Here is a 21,831-nt window from a genome sequence, read left to right as displayed (position 1 = left end):
AAAGATTGAATGGTGCTTTATATTTCAGAGCTATCAAACCAGAAACAGTAAGAAAGAAGGGCTGAGAAGCTGTATGGAGCTGTGGAGTTGGGTTATATTCTTCCAACTGGGTTCATGATTCTGACCAAATGTCTCCCCTTCTCTTCCTGCAATATGATGTTAAGTAATGGCCAGAAAAGGGTTTTATGCATAACGTTATGATGTCATAGTGAAGTTGACCTTTGTCCTTTTGGATATAAAATGTCATCACTTCATCACTATATCCTATCAGACAAGAATTCTTGAGTTATGGCCAAAAACATGTTTTGTAAGGACACAGTGACCTTGACATTTGAATTTGGACCACCAAATTCTAATCTGTTCATTCTTGAGTCCAAGTGGACGTTTGTGCCAAATTTTAAGAAATTCACTTAAAGGACCTGACATACCAAGTTGACGGTCGGCAGTCGGTCAATGTTGGCCCGTCGGTGAGTGTCTGCCCCCCTTGTCAGTGCAGTGTGTGTCCCACGCTGTTGGCCCTTTCATTATGGCCAATAAACATGTTTTTGTGAGGTCACAATGACCTTTGACCACCAAATTCTAATTGGTTCATTCTTGAACTCAAGTATACATTTGTGTCAAACTTGAACAAATTCCCTCAAGGTGTTCTTGAGATATTGCATGCACAAGACTGAGACAGATGCAAGGTCACAGTGTACTTTGAACAACAAAATCTAATCAGGTCATCATTAAGTCCAAGTGGACATTCTTGCCAAAATTGAGGAAATTCTTAAAGGTGTTCTTGAGATATCCCATTTAAAATTAGACAATCGAGGTCACAGTGACCTTGACCTTTGACCTATGAGTACCAAAATTAGTTTATCGTGGAGTCTAAGTGGACATTTGTGCCAAATTTGAAGAAATTCCCTTAACGTATTCTTGGGATATCGGGCTCATGAGAATGAGAGAGATGCAATGTCACAATGATATGACCTCTGACCTTTGAGTGGGATGGACGGACAGAAGGACAACCCATAAATGTAACTGGTTATGGCTTCTGCCAGCAAGGAGGCATAAAAATTCTGACGCAGCTTTAAGTTCTCTGAATCTACTCTCTTATTTTACTGATAAGCATTTCCCATATGTGAACAGCTGCACTGGTTCACAGCCTGGACAACAACCGAATGAAAAGCTTGTGCTTGAGTGAGAGAACAAAAACCAGTTTAAAAACGCTGTTCAAGCATCAAGTGATCACGTACAGCACTCGGGAGAAGAGGGTGGCTGGAAGTTCATCATATAATCTATAAGTAGCTTTAACTGATTATAAAAGGCTCATGCTTCAAAGCAGCGAGGACTGAAGATCACTGTTCTCAATAATAAACCACTGATCACACATGAATACTGTGTTTACATACATTGGAAGTAACAGAGCAAAAACTCTGCCAGCTCAGTGTGAAAACAAACAAAACAATGTTTTTCGTTGCACAGGACAATCATCTGCTGCACTATATTCTTCCCCCGTTCAATAATTCACACCTCACAGACCAAACCACCGTCATCGTTTTGACATAACATCTCACTGTACAAGAGTAAAGCATAAAGGAGAGCTCTTTATCAACTGGAGCACTAAACGCAATTGTCCTCATGCCGAGCAACATATGGAACATGCACAAACTTTAATATGCTAAATGTGCTCAGTGAAAGACATTCAGGTCACTGCAGAATAAAACAATGCATCCGAGGCAATGTTCAGAGATCTACCATCTACCATCACATCACAGAGATGTTTCAATTACAGCTCTATTCTCAATCATAATCAAATCTGAATGTGGAATTTGAAAGTTTTTTTTAAATCAATGTTAGTTGCAAATCACAACCATACAGATTAAAACTCCAGTTCTCTGTGACAGCTTACTTTCAGAAAAATTATACTCAATATAAACAATAGGTTACAAATCTTGTTTTTTTTTTTACACAGTTTTTCTACAGTTGATTTGTTATTTATTTGTTGATTTAAATTCCTAATATACATGCTTTTTGGAAAGGAAGATCACAGAAGATCTATACAATCAGCACAGTTTCAAGATTAATGTCACCAATTCAGTATCTGACCAAATGTCTCCCCTTCTTTTCCTGAGATATGACGTGGAGTAATGGCCAGAAAAGTGTTTTATGCAGAACATTATGATGTCACAGTGACATTGACCTTTGACCTTTTGGATATAAAGTGTCACCATTTCATCGTTTTATCCTGTTAGACATTTCTGTAAAATTTTGCCATAATTAGCGCATGAATTCTTGACTTACAGCCAAGAACGTGTTTTGTGAGGTCACAGTGACCTTTGACCACCAAATTCTAATCAGCTCATTCTTGGGTCCAAGTGGATGTTTGTGCCAACTTTGAGGAAACTCCCTCAAGGCTTACTTAAACTACTGTGTTCACGAGAATGAGAGAGATGCAAGGTCACAGTGACCTTGACCTTTGACCACCAAAATCTGTTCATCGTTGAGTCTGAGTGAACGTTCGTGCCAAATTCCTCTAGCTGTTCTTGACATCTGCATTCCATTAACAAGAATAGGCCAGACAAGGTAACAGAGACCATGGCCTTTGGCTTATGACCACCGAAATCTAACCAGTCCATCATTAAGTCCAAGTGGACGTTTGTGTTAAATTTGAAGATATTCCCTCATCAAAAAGCCAATGGGATTTCCGATGATATTTCAGAAAATAAACTCTGTGGCAACCAAACATTTATGATACTTTTACAATTTTTTCAGCAAGATTATTTTTACAAATAAACACCACTTTTTGGAGCATAATTGCAATTGCGGGAAGTAAAAAGCTGCCGTTAGGCTATTAACGAACTACATCACGGTTGCATGACTTCAATATCGCCACCACAACACGGCTGTAAAGCCATGATGTTTTGTAGTCTCATTCAGTAGTGCAATCCACTATTTATTTTACATGTGCAACAGCTTGATACACCCCTTTTTTTTACGCTATTTATTTCCGATTTCATAAGTGATTATGTTGTGTGTTTTTACTTGCTTATTTTAATAACTACTTGGCACCTGATCAGATGTAGCACTCCTATATTTTGTTGTATACTCTTTGTACAATGACAATGAACTTTCTATCCTATTCACTTGTTAGCAACCGCTTCTTTTAAGTCATGTAAAAGCTTAAAAATTAACAAGTGGAGTATTTACTGATGTATTTTTTATGTCATAGAACAAAACATTAAAGTCTCATAAGCTTGTGTTAACCACAGACATTGACTTTGAATCAAAAGGGCCGTGAGAGGTAAAACACTTCCTCATATAGGACTCATTTCTGAGGAACTCTATTAAAGGCTGGTTAGTTTGGACTGAGGTGAGACTTCCTGCTGGTCACACAGTATCCGTCGGTTTGAACATTTTTTCACACCAACAAGAACATGAAAAATTACATTAATGATAAGCAACAAGAGCACGGTACTGAGCAAGGTTTACTTGTAATGAAACTATGTGCATATTTGTTTCATTAGATGAGTCTGTTGCTCCTGTGTAACTGAGACGATAACTTATTAGAGGAGGAGTCTGATCTGTTTTTAAAGCTTTCTCGTTGCTTTTCTCTTCAGCTCAAAGTATTGATTCCTGAAGGACACGGGCAGAATTAAAATCATCAATACCCTGTGTGCATTATTGGATCACTAATTGGACAAGATCACTTCTTCTCTGGCAATGATGCACTTTCTCTCTGTATTAATGTCTAATGGTTTTACTGTCTCTCCATATAAAAGCCATCGACCTGATTCAGAATGCACACGCACCTCTTCATGGACGGCTGAGCAGCTTCTCCTGTCAAGACACGGCACTTGGCTTTACATGTAGCTATAGATTAGATATCATGTAACGTTTGAGCTGAAGTGCAGCCACGTAGGAGCTGTGCTTTATCTCGCAGCAGCTTGGTCTCAGAAAACAGTGTTTTTTCACACTGATGCTCGCTCTGGTGCGTTTAGATATGACATGTGCTATCTGCTGGGTTCTACAGAGTATGGTGGGCGCACAAAGAATACATAAAGATTCATTAAATTGAGAAAACGCATTGTGGTCTGAAATTTATAATTGCGGAGCACAACCAGCTTTTACTGTCTGGTGCCACAAAACGCTCCTTAACACCAGCAATATCCACATCCAATCAGGCCTGTAATTAAATGTCTCATCAAATCTATTTTCCTCCCCAATCATTTCAATCCAGTCATCCAGCAGGATTACTGGAGCGCAGTGGGAGGGAGAACGGAGCAGGAAGCCGGTCCAAGATGAAGGAGCCTCCTGTCGTGTCTCAGTGAAGTGAATGTGAGGGCAGACGGCAGGAGCTGGAGGACGCTGGCTGCTGGAGCCGCTCCAGTCGCTGTATTGGCAAAGGTACTACAGGCACAGATGGCTCAGTCATCACTGCACACACACACACACACACACACACACACACACACACACACACACACACACGTAAAAGCCCCTGACAGGAGATGACACATGAGCACACTCACATGCAAACAGCAGCAAACAAGTAATATGCACATTAGTACGCAGCCACCCACAGACTGGAATATGTGAATGAACACACATACACTCACTCACACACACACACACACACACACACACACAGTCCACATCAAATTGGGCATGAGATTAAATGCCACATCAAATCTACTTTAGTTCCTGATCCTTTCAACCCATAGTGCCCTCCTCGACAAAACCAAAATAAAAACAGCAACTGTGTTCACAGATTAGTTGTGTGTGCCCGCGTGTGTGTGTGTGTGTATGTGTGTGTTACAGAGACCGAGAGAGTCCCTCTTACAGTGACAGAAGAATCATGGGACAAGGACACACTCCTCTTTTCCAGTGCACAGCTAACTGGACTGAGCAGTGTGGTAGAAATCTGGTTTGCTCCCACAGGGAAGATGCAGCGTGTGCTCTCTGCCCACCAGGCAGCTGCATGCGTTATGAACTTCAGCTCACACAGAAAGACTTACAAAACTGAGAAAGAGAAAATAAATTTTTAAAATGTGCTGGAGAGCATGGAGAGCTGGTTCTGGGTCTGAATGATAATGGTTTGAGGGCTGATATTGATGTTTTTACAGAGAACAGGTCTGAGGCTGCAGAGAGCTGCTGTATGCTGCTGTGCTCAGCCTAAAAATGAGTGAATGAACTTTACAATGTCATCCTCAGTGGCATTGTTAGACCTGGGTATCTGAGGCTTCAGTTTTATGAATAGCCCCGGAACTGTATAGACTGTAGGCTACATATAATTTTTTTTTAAATAAGCATCTGGTAATTAATCTGATAACGTGTCATGACCATGATGACCATATTCTAAGAAAGAATATTTGAGGGGAAATACTGTATAGACCCTTTTAGGGCTGATGTCACAATGACGTCAGTTTGTTAGCTGGAAGCAAAACACGACTCCACAGGGCTGTAGGCTTTGTTGATTGAGTTGATTGCAAAGACACCCAAAACACACATTAAACACACATTAAACATGGCTTAATTGAGACAATGTCAAACACAAGTGCACAAATCAGCTTCACTATAACTCGCAGCATTCACAGACAAACACTTGTCTTTATCTGGACACATTTTCCCCACAAATACAACATGCTAACGTTATTAGCACAAGCCTATGGCATTTTACATTGTATAAATTAGCCTAGCAACGAGTAGAGGAACAACAGCAACATTTAACAAAGGTAACGTTACAAAATTCAGCTCCATTACAGCTCACAAGGTTCACTGACAAAACAACTGTCTTATACTAAACACGTTTTCCAAACAAATACAACATGCTAACGTTATTAGCACAAGCCTATGGCATTTTACATTGTATAAATTAGCCTAGCAGCTAGCAGAGATTTCCTCTGCTCATATGAAGCCAGGATAAATCACACACAAGACTTAAAATGCTATTTTTGTGGAGGCTTTATTGTCTTCACAATTTATTGTTTCTTATCTGTGAAATAAAGTAAATAAAAGCTTTGTTTCCACTGAGGGAAATGGTTTCAGCTTACAGAAACAGACAGGAGGTCTGCGTCACTGTGACATGTAGTAACATTTCTTGGGAGGTGCACGTCAGGCTGTGGCCTAGGGTATGGAGTAGGCTATAGCCTGCTGTCGAATCAAGCATAAAGTTTAAGTATATATTCCATTTGAGAGATGGCAAGGTGTGTTGAGACAAAACATTACGTGAGACACACGTTAATACCAGGTGTAAACAGGCTCTGTGTACAGGAATCTGCCTGAATGTGGCTTTATTTGCCCAAATTTAGATTAAAACTCTGAAAATGATAATTCTTTTCTGGCAAAAAGTCACAAGCTACATGTACACAGGACGCTTGTTTGTTATATGGGAAATAAACTGACTAGACTCAGTCAGCTGGACTCGGTCAAGACCAGAGGCTGCAACAGGTGAGACTAGTGTCAAAGGCCGAGACAAGCTCGAGTCAAAATACCTACTTAGACTGCACATTAACAAGACCACACCATCCACTCCTAATGCAATACCCTCATCCAAGCGTATAAATAAATATTAAAATAATGGGCTCTAAAAAGACCAAAAAATCTGACATTAGCAGCTAAAAGCATTGTGACCAAAATTTCAAATACAGTGTGTAACCACTGCATTCATCGTCTTATTTAACTGTAGTTAAATAAGACGATGAATGACTAAAGAGAAGACACAGTGGCCTATATCAGACACATCGTTAATGACTCATTCACACAGATGAGGTTTTAATTCACGTCTGGTGTGAGACATAGTGAGATTCTGTTATTACTGAGCACAGCATTGTCTTTAGAGATCTGAAACATAAGAGGAGAGAATCTTAGAGATGGTGTAATTTATCATTAATCAGCTGGAGAGGAACCGAAGGACGCATCAATACGAGGCCTTAATCCTGGAGTAAAGCACTCTGTCAGAGTCCTGCATTTTGATTTTGGGAAATCCCAGCAGGTTTGACTCTGCACTGAAAAACTGATGGAAGAAATGTCGAAGAATCACTATACATGACATCATGTAGAGACTTCTGGCAGCACTGCAATACTCAACAGCCGTGGTGTTGTTAGAACTAAAACTAGATAAAAACTAGCCTTGCTGTTGCATGCCTCCACACACCAGTTTCTCTCACAGTTCACATCCATGTATGTGAAAACATGAATGCTTAATACACAGAAGATCTATACAATCAGCACAGTTTCACGGTGGACACCCAAGATCAGTGTCACCGCTTCAGTATCTGACCTAATGTCTCCTCTTCTGTTCCTGAGTAATGGCCAGAAAAGTGTTTTATGTAGACTATTATGGTGTCACCCTTGACCTTGTGGATACAAAATGTCATCACTCTATTCTATCCTATTGGTTTTGTCATAATTAGCATAAATATTCTTGAATTATGGCCAAAAACATGTATTGTGAGGTCATTCTGACCTTGACCTTTGAGCACTAAATTCTAATGAGTTTAATCTTCCGTCCAAGTGGACGTTTGTGTCAAATCTGAAAAAATTCCCTCAAAGCGTTCTTGAGATATCGCGTTCACTAGAATGAGTCATACAAGGTTACAGTGACCTTGACCTTTGACATATGACCACCAAAATCCAATCGGTTTAATGTTAAGTATAAGTGGACGTTTGTGCCAAATTTGAAGAAATTCCCTCAAGGTGTTCTTCAGATATCGTCCCATGAGAATGGTACTGACGGACGGACGGATGGATGGCATCTGCTGCAAGAAACTATTTTACATTATTATTATGTGGATAATAAAAATCATAAGAGTGATCACGAACTATAAAATGTCTGAAGCATTGCACCAAATTATTTAGTATTTTGCTGTGATGTGGTTTGAGTAAATGAAATGCTGGTATTCAATGGATTGATTGTCACTAACTTCTTTTAGTCATGTGTAAAGTAAAAGTTTAAAGCTTATTTAACGTTTTTTTGATTCATTTCAAAAACATCCACTTCCTGTCAGAGGTCATTTTAAGACATCACTTTGTGCTCTGTTAACTTTTAAACTTCTTCTTCTAAATTTTTTGGTTACTAACACTGCTCTTTGACAATATTGTTTCAGCAGTGTGAGACTGGAGGTGGAGTGTTGTGGTTTGGGGGGTTCGTAGAGGACAGCTGTCAATCCTCGCAGCCCCCAGGCCTGAAACCTGCTGCTGGCTCAGCAACTGTAGGCCGACAGCTGTCCTGGGAGCTGCTTACTGAGGTTAGACGGATACATGCAGCTGATATCGGCCATTTATTACAAACCTGACAGCAGCCAGGAAGACAGCGTCACTGCAGCGTAGCACAACCACAGTGAGCGGAGTTAATATGTACGTTACCAGTAACTCAACACTACACTGGAACCATTTCTTCATCAGAACAGGAAACACTATAACAGAGTGTTAGATGAAAACATTCAATGAGGGCATTTCCTTCCACGTTTATTTTAACGTATGTATATTAATGATGAAATTCTGTGTATATTTTTGTGTATTAGTAAGACATGAAGCAACCCAAAGGTGGATGTGCCCTTTTTCTTTGCTGGTTTACTGTGTTTCTTTTCTTGCACGTCTTCAGATGCTACCTCCCCCCGCTCATCAGTGTGCAGAGAGTGGGTGGACACACCTGTGATCTAATCATCCATTGAGAACGTGGTGGTTAAATACCAGAAGAAGGGAATGTACAGGGCTGGTGGGCCAGCGTGGCAGTGTGGGTGCTGTGTGCTGGATTGCCAAAGAAAGTCGAATTGTAGTACGCAGGAGACACCAATATTTCCTCCCGTCTGGAGGGTGGCGAGCTTTTTGTTTAGTTGTTGATTTTAATCATTTAATTGCTAATTGTCATTTTTTATCACTTCCTTTACGTCTATAGAAAGTAGTTTTTGTTAACATTTTAATGACTTTATGTACATTATTATGTCCTTGATTTTTTGTCAAATAAATCCACAACTTTTCTTTATACACGCATCTCTGCTTGCCTTTTTCCCTTTTTCCCCGGTTTCATTTTTATTGTTTCTTCCCTCATCCCCTGAGTCTGATCGAGAAGGTAACATGCACATTTATCATTTGCACAAAAAAAAAAAAACATGAGTGAAAGCCGGAAATTTAAAAAATGTAAGAATATCGCTTTACTCAGGTGGAAAAGTTTGATTTTATGTATGTGACATGAGGATTTTCTACCTGGAAGTTACTGTAAAAAAAACCCATTTTGATTTGGTCTATTGTGAAGTAGCAAGGTTACATTGTCGTATTAAGGACAATGGGTCTTTATGCCCATGATGGTCCTTTAAGGTCACAAAGGTTCTCGCGATCCATGACTTTGATTCATGGAAAGCCAGGGTATTTTTAAGGAAGGAGAAATCTTTCACTCATTCGTAAGCTATGGTCTTAATATTAGGCCATTTCCTGGTTGTTGCTTTTTAACGCAAGCTAAAGATTTTAGCCACCTAGTAATCTTTTCAACCTTTAGGAGATCATGTGCTCAAACCCTGATACTAACTTGCCTTTTACGCTGCTCATGTAGTATCTCTACATCTGTGCCTGAGGCAACACGCTGATATTGAAGCAGAGCCTCGATAGTCAAATTAAGAATGACTGTGAAATCATCTAGGAACGAGAGCCAGGTGAATACGGTGGGTCACTACAAACCTCTACGACAGACACCAAGCACAAATACTACACACTATGTGAGACTAAAGCGGAGTCTCCTAAATGAACCATAATTAGCAGGGGCTCTTCTTAGACAACGTATTTATTTGTGGGTAATTCGTATTGCAAAGCTGCCTGCTCTACCTTGACTTTCATACAGCCACGGTGAGATATTTGAGTGGAGACAATGGCCCCATAATCTGATAGCACTGTCTGTTTGCCTGCTTCCGGACAGAGCTTCAAATGAACCATGATATGATCACCGAGCTGCAGTGGAAGTGCACCAGTGAACGACAGCAGCTATATCCAGACAGTGATGCACCTCTCCTATTTCAGGAAGGAAGGCTAATGACATTTATATGACCTTGTTAGAGGCTTCCCATTGAGGCAGATATATAATGATGACACATCAAATGTAATAATACGTATATCGTTTTGATTCTACGATCATCTTCAAATAGTCCCAAAGAGTTGGGAAGGCAGATTGGAGGCGAACCTTCAGAATAAGCTCACATTCATCTGCATTTCAAAGATACTGGGCTAAAAAACAAGGGAATGACTCAATAATTCATGAGAGTTACCAACTCCACAGCACTTTAGAGTTCCCATAGCTGGGATATACTGTATGCAGCTCTCACAGATGTAGCTGACTTGAACCCACGTACAGTAGACATTTTCTTTTCCTCCTTCAAATCAGCAAATATGCAGCAACCCTCGAGCTGAGCCATACAGAAAATACATTTCCTATGTAGACAGCTGTTGTGAAATGGGAGAGAAAATACTAAAACAGCACAGACAAAGTGTAGAGCAAACACGGCACTGTAAATGCAAATATGTCATCCGTCACACTGTTTTCGGCCGTACATCTGGGGCCCAGGAGATTCAAGTTGAGCATTATAGCTCTCAGTGTAACAGTATACAATTTTATGACCAGTGTAGCAATTGTGAAAAACCACATTATCTACACAGGAAGTGAGTGGGCGTCCATCAGATGGAGCATAAGAACTCAAATCTTACTTCATGAACTGACAACAGCTGTTTGTCAAGCTAAAATAAGGCCAAACACACAGTATCACATTACAAATCTGTCTCCAGACTTTGTTAAGGGAGTAATTCCTGCTCTGGAACATCAGTGCAAAACACTGCAGTGTGAATTCAGTCCAATTTTAGCTGCTTTAAAAGTGCTATAAGGCATGCTTTGTTAAGTGTTACGAAACATCTTTTGGAGATCATCTGCTCTGGTGGGGGTATAAGAAGAGATGACACCGTTTCAAACACAGAGAACTAACTTTAATTATTGAGCCAGAACTTTATATCTGAGGATACTGATCCGATCGCACTAATAAGACAGCTGTGGGTACAATGAAAGCAGACTGGAGACGCTGTGGCGAAGCAAAGAAACGCTTTCACTTCTTTGTCTATGTCTTCTCAGCGCTCATAATTCTACCTACTGCTGATAGAATACTGACTACAAGACTGAGGAATAAAAAACTGGAGTTGGAGATCTGATAAGTGAACCACTGAAATTTCAAGTTAGTGAGGGTGTACACTGAACATTTGTGAGTCAACTAAAAATGACCGTGTTGTAAAGAGAAATGTCTAAAACTGTGAAGAATTTACTCCTTCATTCCTTCATATTGACTCATTTCTTAGATCGAGAGCAACGCTACTTAACCATAGAGCTCTGAAGTCAACTACTGAATACGTCGATCAATAAATAATTAAAATGGAGCATAAAAATATATAAAATCATAACATTTTTAACAGCTTTTTAATAAAGCAAAAACTACAATAAAATAGAAAATTTTAAAAATCATACAAATAAAAAATTTAAAAAAAATTAAAAAGCAAAAAGCTTTTAATTCTTTTCTTTTACAGTGACTTTAATATATCAATTTTACATTTATTTTTCTTACACGTTTTCATTTTATTTTTCAAGTCCTTAGTTTTCCTATTTTCTTATTTTAGTCATTGTAAACATTTAATCATTTTACAATTTACTACCTGTTTTCCTTACAGAACATTAACTAAATTCCTTATCATCCTTTTTTTCTACGCCCATGGCCTACGCCGTTGTCAGCATTAATACTTGTGCGGTGGTGTGTCTGTGTCACTCTGCAGTTACACTCTCCAAAACACTAGTCGACAGCGGGGTTTCTGTGAAGTGCCATAAAGTCTGATTGACTTAAAACTCACCTAAAACACACATTTTCCCCACAAATACAACATGCTAAAATTATTAGCATAAGCCTATGGCATTTTACATTGTATAAATTAGCCTAGCAGCTAGTGAACTTTTCCTCTACTAATATGAAGCCAGAGACAACAGCAACATGTAATAAAGGTAACGTTACAAAAAAGTTGGCTCCATTCCAACTCACAAGGTTCACTGACAAAACAACTGTCTTATACTAAACACGTTTTCCCCACAAATATGAAATGCTAACATTATTAGCACAAGCCTATGACATTTTACATTGTATAAATTAGCCTAGCGACTAGCGAAGATTTCCTCTGCTCATATGAAGCCAGGATAAATCACACACAAGACTTAAAATGCTATTTTAGTGGAGGCTTTATTGTCTTCACAATTTATTGTTTCTTATCTGTGAAATTAAAGTAAATAAAAGCGTCTGCGACATGTAGTTACTTTTAACGCTAACAAAGTTAGCTAGCTAACGAAAATTAGAAGTTCACAGACACCACACTTAAATCCATTGTATTATTATCTTCATCCACACACAGTGTAGGCTGCATGTGTTTCTTGTCTTAATCAAGGATACAGTGGGAATGGAAAAACCAAACCGGTTCTTACTTTGGCAGAAAACAGTGTGTTGATGTAGGATCACATCACTCATAGTGAGAAGCTGATTTAGAAATAATGTTTTTGTGGCCTTCAACAGTGAGCGTTTTGATTAAATCAGAGGAATATGTTTGTATCCTTCAGCTAAAATATTTTAATACCCGGACTGAGAACATGCCTGAACAGGTTGTGATGTCTCATGGTCATACATCTCGTCTTCCTGAACAGAAATCTGACTCCAACTGAGCTCTCAGTGCCAACATGCAGAGATGCTTTAGCAGCCTAGTCAGCCTCTTCTCGTAAAAACCAGCATGACTCTGCTTGTTTCATGTCTGATTGATCATTACATTAAGAGTTAGCTGACACGCACAAGGCTGTCATTTACAAAGTCGGAGAGATGCACCTTGTGACTTACTGGAAGCTTTAATTTACACAATCGATTTTGTTTTCAGAGTGATTTAACCTGGAGGCGTTGCACAGTAGACCTACAGACATTTCCTGCTTCCAAGATGATGGAAATGTCAGTTAATAATGGCAAGATGGATTTTTTCATTGTCAGTACTTTGTAAAGTAGCTGACTGGAGACTGTGCTCCTTTGACATTATATTGTGGGTTTGATAAGGTTCTTGTTACATCGGTCTCTTTAACTACGAGACATTTCAACTGAAATAAAACCACAATAAGACAGATACATTTATTATTCACTCTTCTCTGGAACTGAATTCTTGTCTGGGGAGAAAAAAATCCTTAAATGGCACAGTGGGCTCTTCACTATAACCAAAATGATAGTATACACTCAGTGGCCACTTTATTAGGTACACCTTGCTAGCACTGGGTTGGACCCCTTTTGCCTTCCGAACTGCTTTAATTCTTGGTGTCATAGATTCAACAAGGTGCTGGAAACATTCCTCAGAGATTTTGGTCCATATCGACTGGATAGCACAGTTGCTACAGACCCTACGCAGTAGCCTACGCACGTGTCCTACGCCGTTATGAGCATTTATACTTGTGCGGTGGTGTGTCTGTGTCAGTTGATTCAGTTGATTCAAAACACACATTAAACACACATTAAACATGGCTTAATAGAGACAATTTCAAACACAAGTGCACAAATCAGCTTCAATATAACTCGCAGCATTCACAACACTTGTCTTTATCTGGACACATTTTCCCCACAAATACAAAATGCTAACGTTATTAGCACAAGCCTATGGCATTTTACATTGCTTAAATTACCCCAGAGGCTAGTGGAGTTTTCCTCTACTCATATGAAGCCAGGGACAACAGCAACATTTAACAAAGGTAACGTTACAAAATTCGGCTCCATTACAACTCAAAGTGTTGTTGTTTTCCAAACAAATATAACATGCTAACGTTATTAGCACAAGCCTATGGCATTTTACATTGTATAAATTAGACTACCAGCTAGCTGAGTTTTCCTCTGCTCATATGAAGCCAGGATAAATCACACACAAGACTTTAAATGCTATTTTTGTGGAGGCTTTATTGTCTTCACAATTTATTGTTTCTTATCTGTGAAATAAAGTAAATAAAAGCTTTGTTTCCACTGAGGGAAATGGTTTCAGCTTATAGAAATGCACAGGAGGTCTGCCTCACTGTGATGTGCAGTTACATTTCTGGGGAGGTACACGTCAGGCTACAGCGTATGGTACGGTGTAGGGTACGGCGTAGGGTCTACGTCAACACATAAATCAGTTTCCTCTAATGTCGTGTGAATGTACTGACTCACATTCACACTTCCAACAGCTGGCAGTTTTTGATGCTTAAAGCTGCACACAATACTAAAATGGTATTCAGGTTCAACACCCCCAGCAACAAATTTGTAAGTAAAAACCACATTCAATGTTTCTGCTATAACTGTTTTATAATCAAATCCTACTGTAGTGATATCACTAAACTCTGTTTCATACAGCTGGTGTGTATCCACACTGGTAGAAATGTGGGGATGCCCCCGAACCACAACAATGTCCTGACTAGAACACCAGATAAATTTAATCTTTCTATGCAGAAATAATCCTTTTACAGCAGAACCAGGACACCTGAAGTTGGTCAGGAAATTTAGTGGGTCAACCACTGTCGACAGAAAGAAGAGGCAGCGAGACGGACAGACAGAGAAGGGGAGTTAATAAGTGGCCGTGTCAAGGCCAAGCAGGCTGATATAAAAGAGGTTGTGGCTTCCCTGAGGGAGTGTGTTCTAGGCCAACGCTGGCCTGCCTGGGGGCCTATCATCATCGTCTGCAGTGTCCGTTCAGCAAACCACAGCACACTTCCTCTGACACACACACACTCGCAAACACTAACACACACACACACACACACACACACACACACACAAGCACTCATGACGTGTGACATCTGTCTGGGTGAAAGGGGTGGACTCCCAAGGTTAAGTGTGTGCGCTGAAAAAAGGAGAAGCTCCGTGAGATTTCCTCCAGACTTCAAACAATACGGACAAAAATAGGTTCAGATAGTTTCCCTAATTAATATGACACAATGCTGATTCTACCATGGACGGTTCATGAAAGCTTTTCCATCTGCTGTCCTGACCGGCCCGTGTCACAGAGGTCGTTCCTTGGAAAATCCTCTGCTTCACAGGAAGTGATGTTTTTATGTTTAATGTTTGTTCAAAATGAGAAGTAGAAGTTAGTCAATGACAGCCATCATACCAGGAAAATTATTTTACAGTCGTGGCCACAGCATTTGACACATAAATGATTTCTGAGAGCTGCAGTGCAAAACACATGGACAGAATACATGCTGTCAGACCGATAAAATAACCTGCCAATATTAAACGTACTGATATTAGTGTATATGTGGAGCCACAAAACGAGAAAATGCTGTACAGAAGTGCCAAAATTATGTTACATATTTAGCCGCTCGTTTTAATCTGCTTGCTTAATGTCTGATATCAACTAAGTGTAAGATCACGTCAGTTGTTTCCAGATCTCACGAGAGTATGTTGCTAAAACAGAGACATGTCTCGAACAAAGTTAATTTTCTCCTGATTTGTGTGTGAAAAAATGCAATTTCAGTGTCAGAATGTTTAGAAGGGTTGGGGTTTGTTAAAAAGGGGTTCAGTATTTACTTCAGTGACTGTGGGGCGAAGGAAACAGTCATAATGATTGGTAAAGGTGGCGGGGGCAGTGGCGACACCCACACAGATACAGGAAATGGATCTAAAGTGGGCCGTCTCTAACCTGTGTCTAGTTAGATATAAAAGTGTGATTAGAAATTTAGCCAAAAAGTAAGGACATGTCAAGTAATAAATATATATTTACAGAAAACAGATGTAGATATGATTTAATTCAATTTTTAGCAGTTTTTTTCAGGTAAGTTTGTTGGGGTTTGGGAGATTTCACTTTTCTTTTTTACTTATTTTCAGATAATTGTTTTGTTGGGGTTTTCTTTTTAACTTTTCTTTTGTGTGCTATTTTTACGTAATTTTTTGTTGTTTTATTTACTTTTCTTTTTGCACATTTTTAGGTAATATTCTTGTTTTTTATTTTAAATTTTTGTTTATTTTTCAGGTTATTTTCTTGTTTTTTTTATTTTCTTTTTTGTGCTTATTTTCAAGTAATTGTTTGTTGTTGTTTTTTTACTTTTCTTTTGTGCTCATTTTCACTTAATTTTTTGGTGCTGTGTTTTTACTTTTCTTGTTTGCTTATTTGCAGAATTTATTTTTTTTAACTTTTCTTTTGTGGACTATTTTTACTTTTCTTTTTGGCATATTTTTGGGTAATTTTCTTGTTTTTTTACTTTTCTTTTTTGTTAATTTTCACATACTTTTATTTTTTGACGTATTTTCAGGTAATTTCCTTGACTGTTTTTTTGTTGTTTGTTTTTTGGGGGCGGGGGCTTATTTTGGAGACATTTCTTACTTACTAAAGTTACTTCTTAAAACTTTTTAATATCTTGCTAATTTTTGAGTCATTTCATAAATTTCTCATTGCCATCTTCCATTTTTTTGAAAAAAAAATAAAATAAAATAAAGCCAATCTGCTCAGGTTTCAGAAGGTTAAAACAGTATGCACTTTAAACAACCAAAGAGCTCACAGAACAATGGCCAAGAGTCAGGGAGAGGAAAAAGCCTATTAAGTTTGTATGATTGCTTAAAAGCAAACAAACAAACAAAAACATAATACAGACAGAGATCAGGAAAACTCATCTCTGATGAAATATTTACAGGAAATAAGCTGCTCAAGGTTCATCCAAATTGCTCATTTTACACAAACTTCCTGCAGTTAATGCGTTCAATATCAGAATCAGAAATCAGAAATACTTAACTGATCCCTTGATTCGTTACCGTCGCTCAGTAAAGAATAGAGACTTATAAGAAGTAAGAATAAGAGTATGAAATAGAAGTATATAAATATAAAGTAATAACAATAATAATAAAATAGAAATGAAAATGTGCATTAAAAATTAAAATAATAAAATATGCAATATGCTACAGTGTTTAACCATACTACTTAAGATATTATAAATATTTAAAAATAAATATATTTACATATGGTTGCTGTGCTGAGGCTGAGTGTTTAAGTTTTAAGTATAATATATACATCAATAGAATAAAACAAGAATAGAATAATTGTGTATTTTATCCATTGTTCTGTACTGTTAGTGTTACGCACTGAATACAATATGAAATATACATCAAATATGTCACTTCGGGGTCACGAAAAGGGTCGTCAGTTTACTCAATGATAGCATAGGGCTGCCTTAAGGGACTGTTCATTATTTATAATGGGGCAGGGGCGGTGCAAATCAGGGGAGGCATGTTAGATCTTTTTTTAGGCACTTGGGACTGACTTGTGTTTTTAATTTTAGCTCAGGGGAAGGACATACATCTTTAAATGCTCGTATTTTGTACTTATTATAAATACCCTCTGAATCTAGCAGGTTTGAAGGCAAGTTATTTTAAAAAAAATCACACCAGTTATCAAAACTTGCATGATAATGATGTGATTTATAAGTAGGATGTGCATTTTGCTAGCTCCAATACCTTAATTTGGTGGTAATATATTTTTTAAATGGTTAGGGCTTATTATGGTGGAGGGAGGGTCATGCATTTTCCCCCAGACACTCAGGGAGGCTAAAAAAAAAGCCACACCCCAACCAGCCCCCTTCGAACCACCAGCAGCTGTACTTGGCCAGTGCCCTTTAGCAAATGTGATTTTAGCAATTTCACTGCTCTTCCTTTGCTTGCTAAACTATTTGCAAGTGAACATGTGACCAAAGAAATGCCAAATATCAACATGATAAATCCCTCCAACTGTATTCCAGTATTCATTAGTGACTGTGTGTGTGTTAATTGCTGTTTTCCTGGCTGGTGATGGAGTATACAGTAGTGTTGTGTTTACAGTGAGAGCCTGTAACCGACAGGACGAATGTGAACTCACTGATCTGGCCAAGTCAAAGACAGTCCCTCCATTCAGTAACAGCAGAGGACGCAGGGTGAACCGTATGACACCCTCCCCCTCCACAAACACACTCACAGTCATGACTTCATGACTCCTGACTCCAGTTTTCTCAATAGTTTACGTATGACAGCTCCTCAAGGAAACAGCTGGAACAGGAGTTTGGACCAAACTGAAACTGACTGAAACTGAAATACGAAGGTAACAAAACTGTTTTAAATTATCAGCGCTCCAATTTAAACAAAGGTAAGGGATTGTTCGTTACTTATGAGGGGGACGGGGGTGGTGCAAAAAAGGGATGCATTGGAGAAATTATCATTGGATTTTCAAATTTCTGACAGTCCCAGGACACATGATGTGAGATGAACACTTCCGTTAGAAAGAAACATAACCAAATCCACAACACGTCTTCTCCCATTATCACATATCAGCACTTTGTCAGTGGACTTTCACGTCTACGTATTGCACTCTAGGTATCCTCCTGTGTCTGCTGTTGACGTTCTGCGAGGTTGCAACCAACGCTGAGACGCCACTAAAAGCACTTGGTTAGGTTTGCAAAAAAACATCATGGTTTGGCCCCACATTCATACGGGTAACAAACACTGAGCTCCCGGGTGAAAGTCCAGGGTTTGTTGGACCCATCCATCCCGGAATAGGGACTTTCCTGCTCCTTGTATTACGTCGTTACCTGGAGTGTTTCAATTTCATGTTGTCTGGTGACGTATCTTACCACTGCAAAAAGTTCCATCTGGCTGCGTCACAAACTGACACCACCCAGTGGTGTATTATACCACCGCGAAAGGTGACTTTTGGTGTCTGTGTCTGACGCCAAAAATCACTAACAAATCAGCGGTATTTGACAACATCTCAATGAGAACAGGCTGGTATTTTGTATTTATGTTTAGGGCTGCTCCCGACTAAGAATTTTCCTTTTCAAGCAATAGTCCATTAGTGGACTAGTCTCCTGCATGTTTCTGATATGAGTGTAATTATTAAATGATATATTTTGGTGGTTTGAGTTGAAGGTGTGAGAAAGAATAGTATCAGTAACATTGTTAACACTGTGCTACATTACAGAGAAATACAAACCGTACTAATGAACCTTCATTAATATAGGCCTATATTTTATCTCCAAGTGCACGTCACACACTGAGCGAGCCGCCTGTTAATGACGCTGTGGGCTAATGGGCATGTAGCTACTTCCATGTTTCAGATGATACGTCATGTTTGTAGTCGACCAATGAAGATGAGTTTACATATCACCTTGGGTTCGTCCTTCACCTTCTCAAAATGATCCCACACTTTGGATTTCCTGCCCGACATGTTATTAACTAGCCTGTGGAATAACCGCAGGTACCAGCCCTGGAAATTAACCTGACTCCTGTCTGACTGCTGAGCGTGGACACTTCCTGTGTCTGTCCTTTCAAATTAAACTCACACATGGTCCAGTCATATTGGCTTCAACCGAGTTTCACGTTTGTTTGTTGTTTTGTTATTTTCTGCGAATAAAGTGACCAATGAAATCTTGCCTTTCTGGTCGACTAACGTTTGGTCGACTATTAGGGGCAGCCCTATTTATTTTACTGCACATTTTCAAATTAAACATTAAACTGGTGGAGACCCACCAGGAGCCCGGATTAGACGGCATGTTTTTACATATCACTGCTTTGTTAGTGGACTTTTACGTCTACGTATGGCATGCTAGGGATCCTCCTGTGTCTGCTGTTGTTGTTCTGTGACACTGCAACCAATGCCAGGATGTCAACAAAAACACAGGGTTAGGTTTAAAAAACGATCATGGTTTGGCTCTACATTCATACAGGAAGCGAACGTTGAGCTCCCAGGTGAAAGTCCAGGGTTGGTTAGACCCTCCCAACCACCCTATTGGGACTTTTCAGCTCTTTGTATTGCGTCATTTTCTGCAGTGTTTCAATCTTGCACTGTGCAGTGGCAAATCATAACACTGCAAAAAGTTCCATCTGACTGCGTCACAAACTGACACCACCCAGTGCTGTATCACACCACCACGAAATGTGGCGTTTGGCACTAACAAAGCAGTGGTATTTGATGACTTAAAATGAAAAGGCTGGCACCGCTTTCTTAATGGACTTTTACGTCTATGTATGACGTGTTAGGTATCCTCCTGTGTCAGCTGTTGATATTCCATGATGCTGCAACCGACACCAGGGCGTCATCAAAAGCACAAGGTTAGGTTTAGAAAAAAAAGGAACATGGTTTGTCTCTACATTCATATCTGATGGCTTTGGAATAAGAACAAGCTGAAATCTGAGCTTAACATCGTAATATTTCACCAGAAATTAAACCCAAACTATCATTTCCAGCAGTCTTTGGACACATCATGTGCAACGAACGCTTCCACCAGAGGAAAACAACATGACCAAATCTGAGCTTAAAATAGTGATTTTTCATCATAACCACTTTATTCTATGTCTCATTTAAAACTGTTTGCTCGAAACTCTCCAGCATGCACAGCAAGAGTGAAAAACTGAGGCTTTTTTGAACTCCAGGGTTTCATCTTCAACTTTTAACTTTCAAACATCACAAGGTAAGTTTTAAAAATCTAATAACTAATTTATGATGGAGGGAGGGTCCTGTATTTTCTGCCAGTCACTCAGAGACTTGAGGAAAAATATCTGTAGCTTCAGGGAGGCTAAAAATAAAGAAAAATGAAAAACAAAGTCACACCCAGCCACAGCACACCTCTGATAAATACAGAACAGTCTCTAAGGAGGGGAAAAGGAAAATATAGTGTAGATTTCAGAGGCGTTTTTGTTGCATTTGGTGCCAACGTTACACTTCTTTAATGTCCCACTCCTGCTCCTCTCAGCTGTTCGCCTCTGAGCTGTGTTCCCGTCACTACAGAGCTGTTTCAATGTATTTACTCCTGATATATGACACTTTATTCCACTCCTCAGCAGCGTGTGTGTGTACACAGGGAGGACCAGCTAGCTGCGCACAGTCAGACCCGGTGTGATGCTGCGTTTGACCCGTCCGCTACAATAACTCCACAACAAACCGTTACTCAGTGCTCACACACCGGCCATGTCCCCGTCTGCTCACACACACACACACATACACACACACACACATACACACACAGTGCTCAGGTCAGGCTACTCACGCCCTTGGTCTGGGGAAGCCCATGGATAACAGCACGTCCAGGTTAGAACCACATTTCACCGAACCCGACCGGTTCTGCCGGAGCCTCCGAGGGAGGATCTTACTGTAGAGGTCCTCTTTGGCAGCCATGGTCCGCCGGTCCACCCAGTCCGCTACAAGCCCGATACAGTCCAGCACCCGACAGACCTCCGGCTAGTCCATGAGCCTCGGCCGGGTCCGCATGAGTGGAGAGGTAAAGGCAACTGCTCGGAGCTGCTGCTGGAGCAGGGCTGTGCGTCCAGGCAGCGCCGCGCTACTCCGCCCACTGGAGGAAACAGCAAATTAGATCTGCTCACTGGGTTTATACACAGCAGAGGAGGCACAACACACACTGTAGTGGAGGCACAATACACACTGTAGTGGAGGCACAATACACACTGTGGTGGGTCAGAATGGGACTCACTGGGTTTGTACACAGCAGTGGAGGCACAACACACACTGTGGTGGGTCAGAATGGGACTCACTGGGTTTGTACACAGCAGTGGAGGCACAACACACACTGTAGTGGAGGCACAACACACACTGTGGTGGGTCAGAATGGGACTCACTGGGTTTGTACACTGTAGTGGAGGCACAACACACACTGTAGTGGAGGCACAATACACACTGTAGTGGGTCAGAATGGGACTCACTGGGTTTTAAGAGTTTTTAAAGATGCCATATTCTCTTTTTAAAAATCACCAGAATTAAACACATTAATCACGGCCAGATATTGTAAAAACAGAAATTATAGTTTACACTGGACACATCATG

General features: G+C 39.8%; 1 protein-coding gene across 2 annotated transcripts in view; it reads right to left on the bottom strand.

The window, feature by feature from the left end:
- The window catches only part of ubash3bb (ubiquitin associated and SH3 domain containing Bb), a 61,347-nt gene extending 40,076 nt beyond the window's left edge, over window positions 1-21,271 (bottom strand). For both annotated transcript variants that reach the window (XM_050067007.1, XM_050067013.1), the window contains exon 1: window positions 21,041-21,271. In XM_050067007.1, the coding sequence (XP_049922964.1) occupies window positions 21,041-21,168 (128 nt within the window). In that variant the 5' untranslated portion in view covers window positions 21,169-21,271. The remainder of the gene's footprint in view (window positions 1-21,040) is intronic.
- Window positions 21,272-21,831: the final 560 nt, after the last annotated feature.

This window comes from Epinephelus moara, chromosome 2, assembly GCF_006386435.1.
Source record: "Epinephelus moara isolate mb chromosome 2, YSFRI_EMoa_1.0, whole genome shotgun sequence".
Lineage (NCBI taxonomy): Eukaryota > Metazoa > Chordata > Actinopteri > Perciformes > Serranidae > Epinephelus > Epinephelus moara.
Note: the sequence above shows the minus strand (reverse complement) of the source record. Positions and strands in the feature narration are given on the sequence as shown.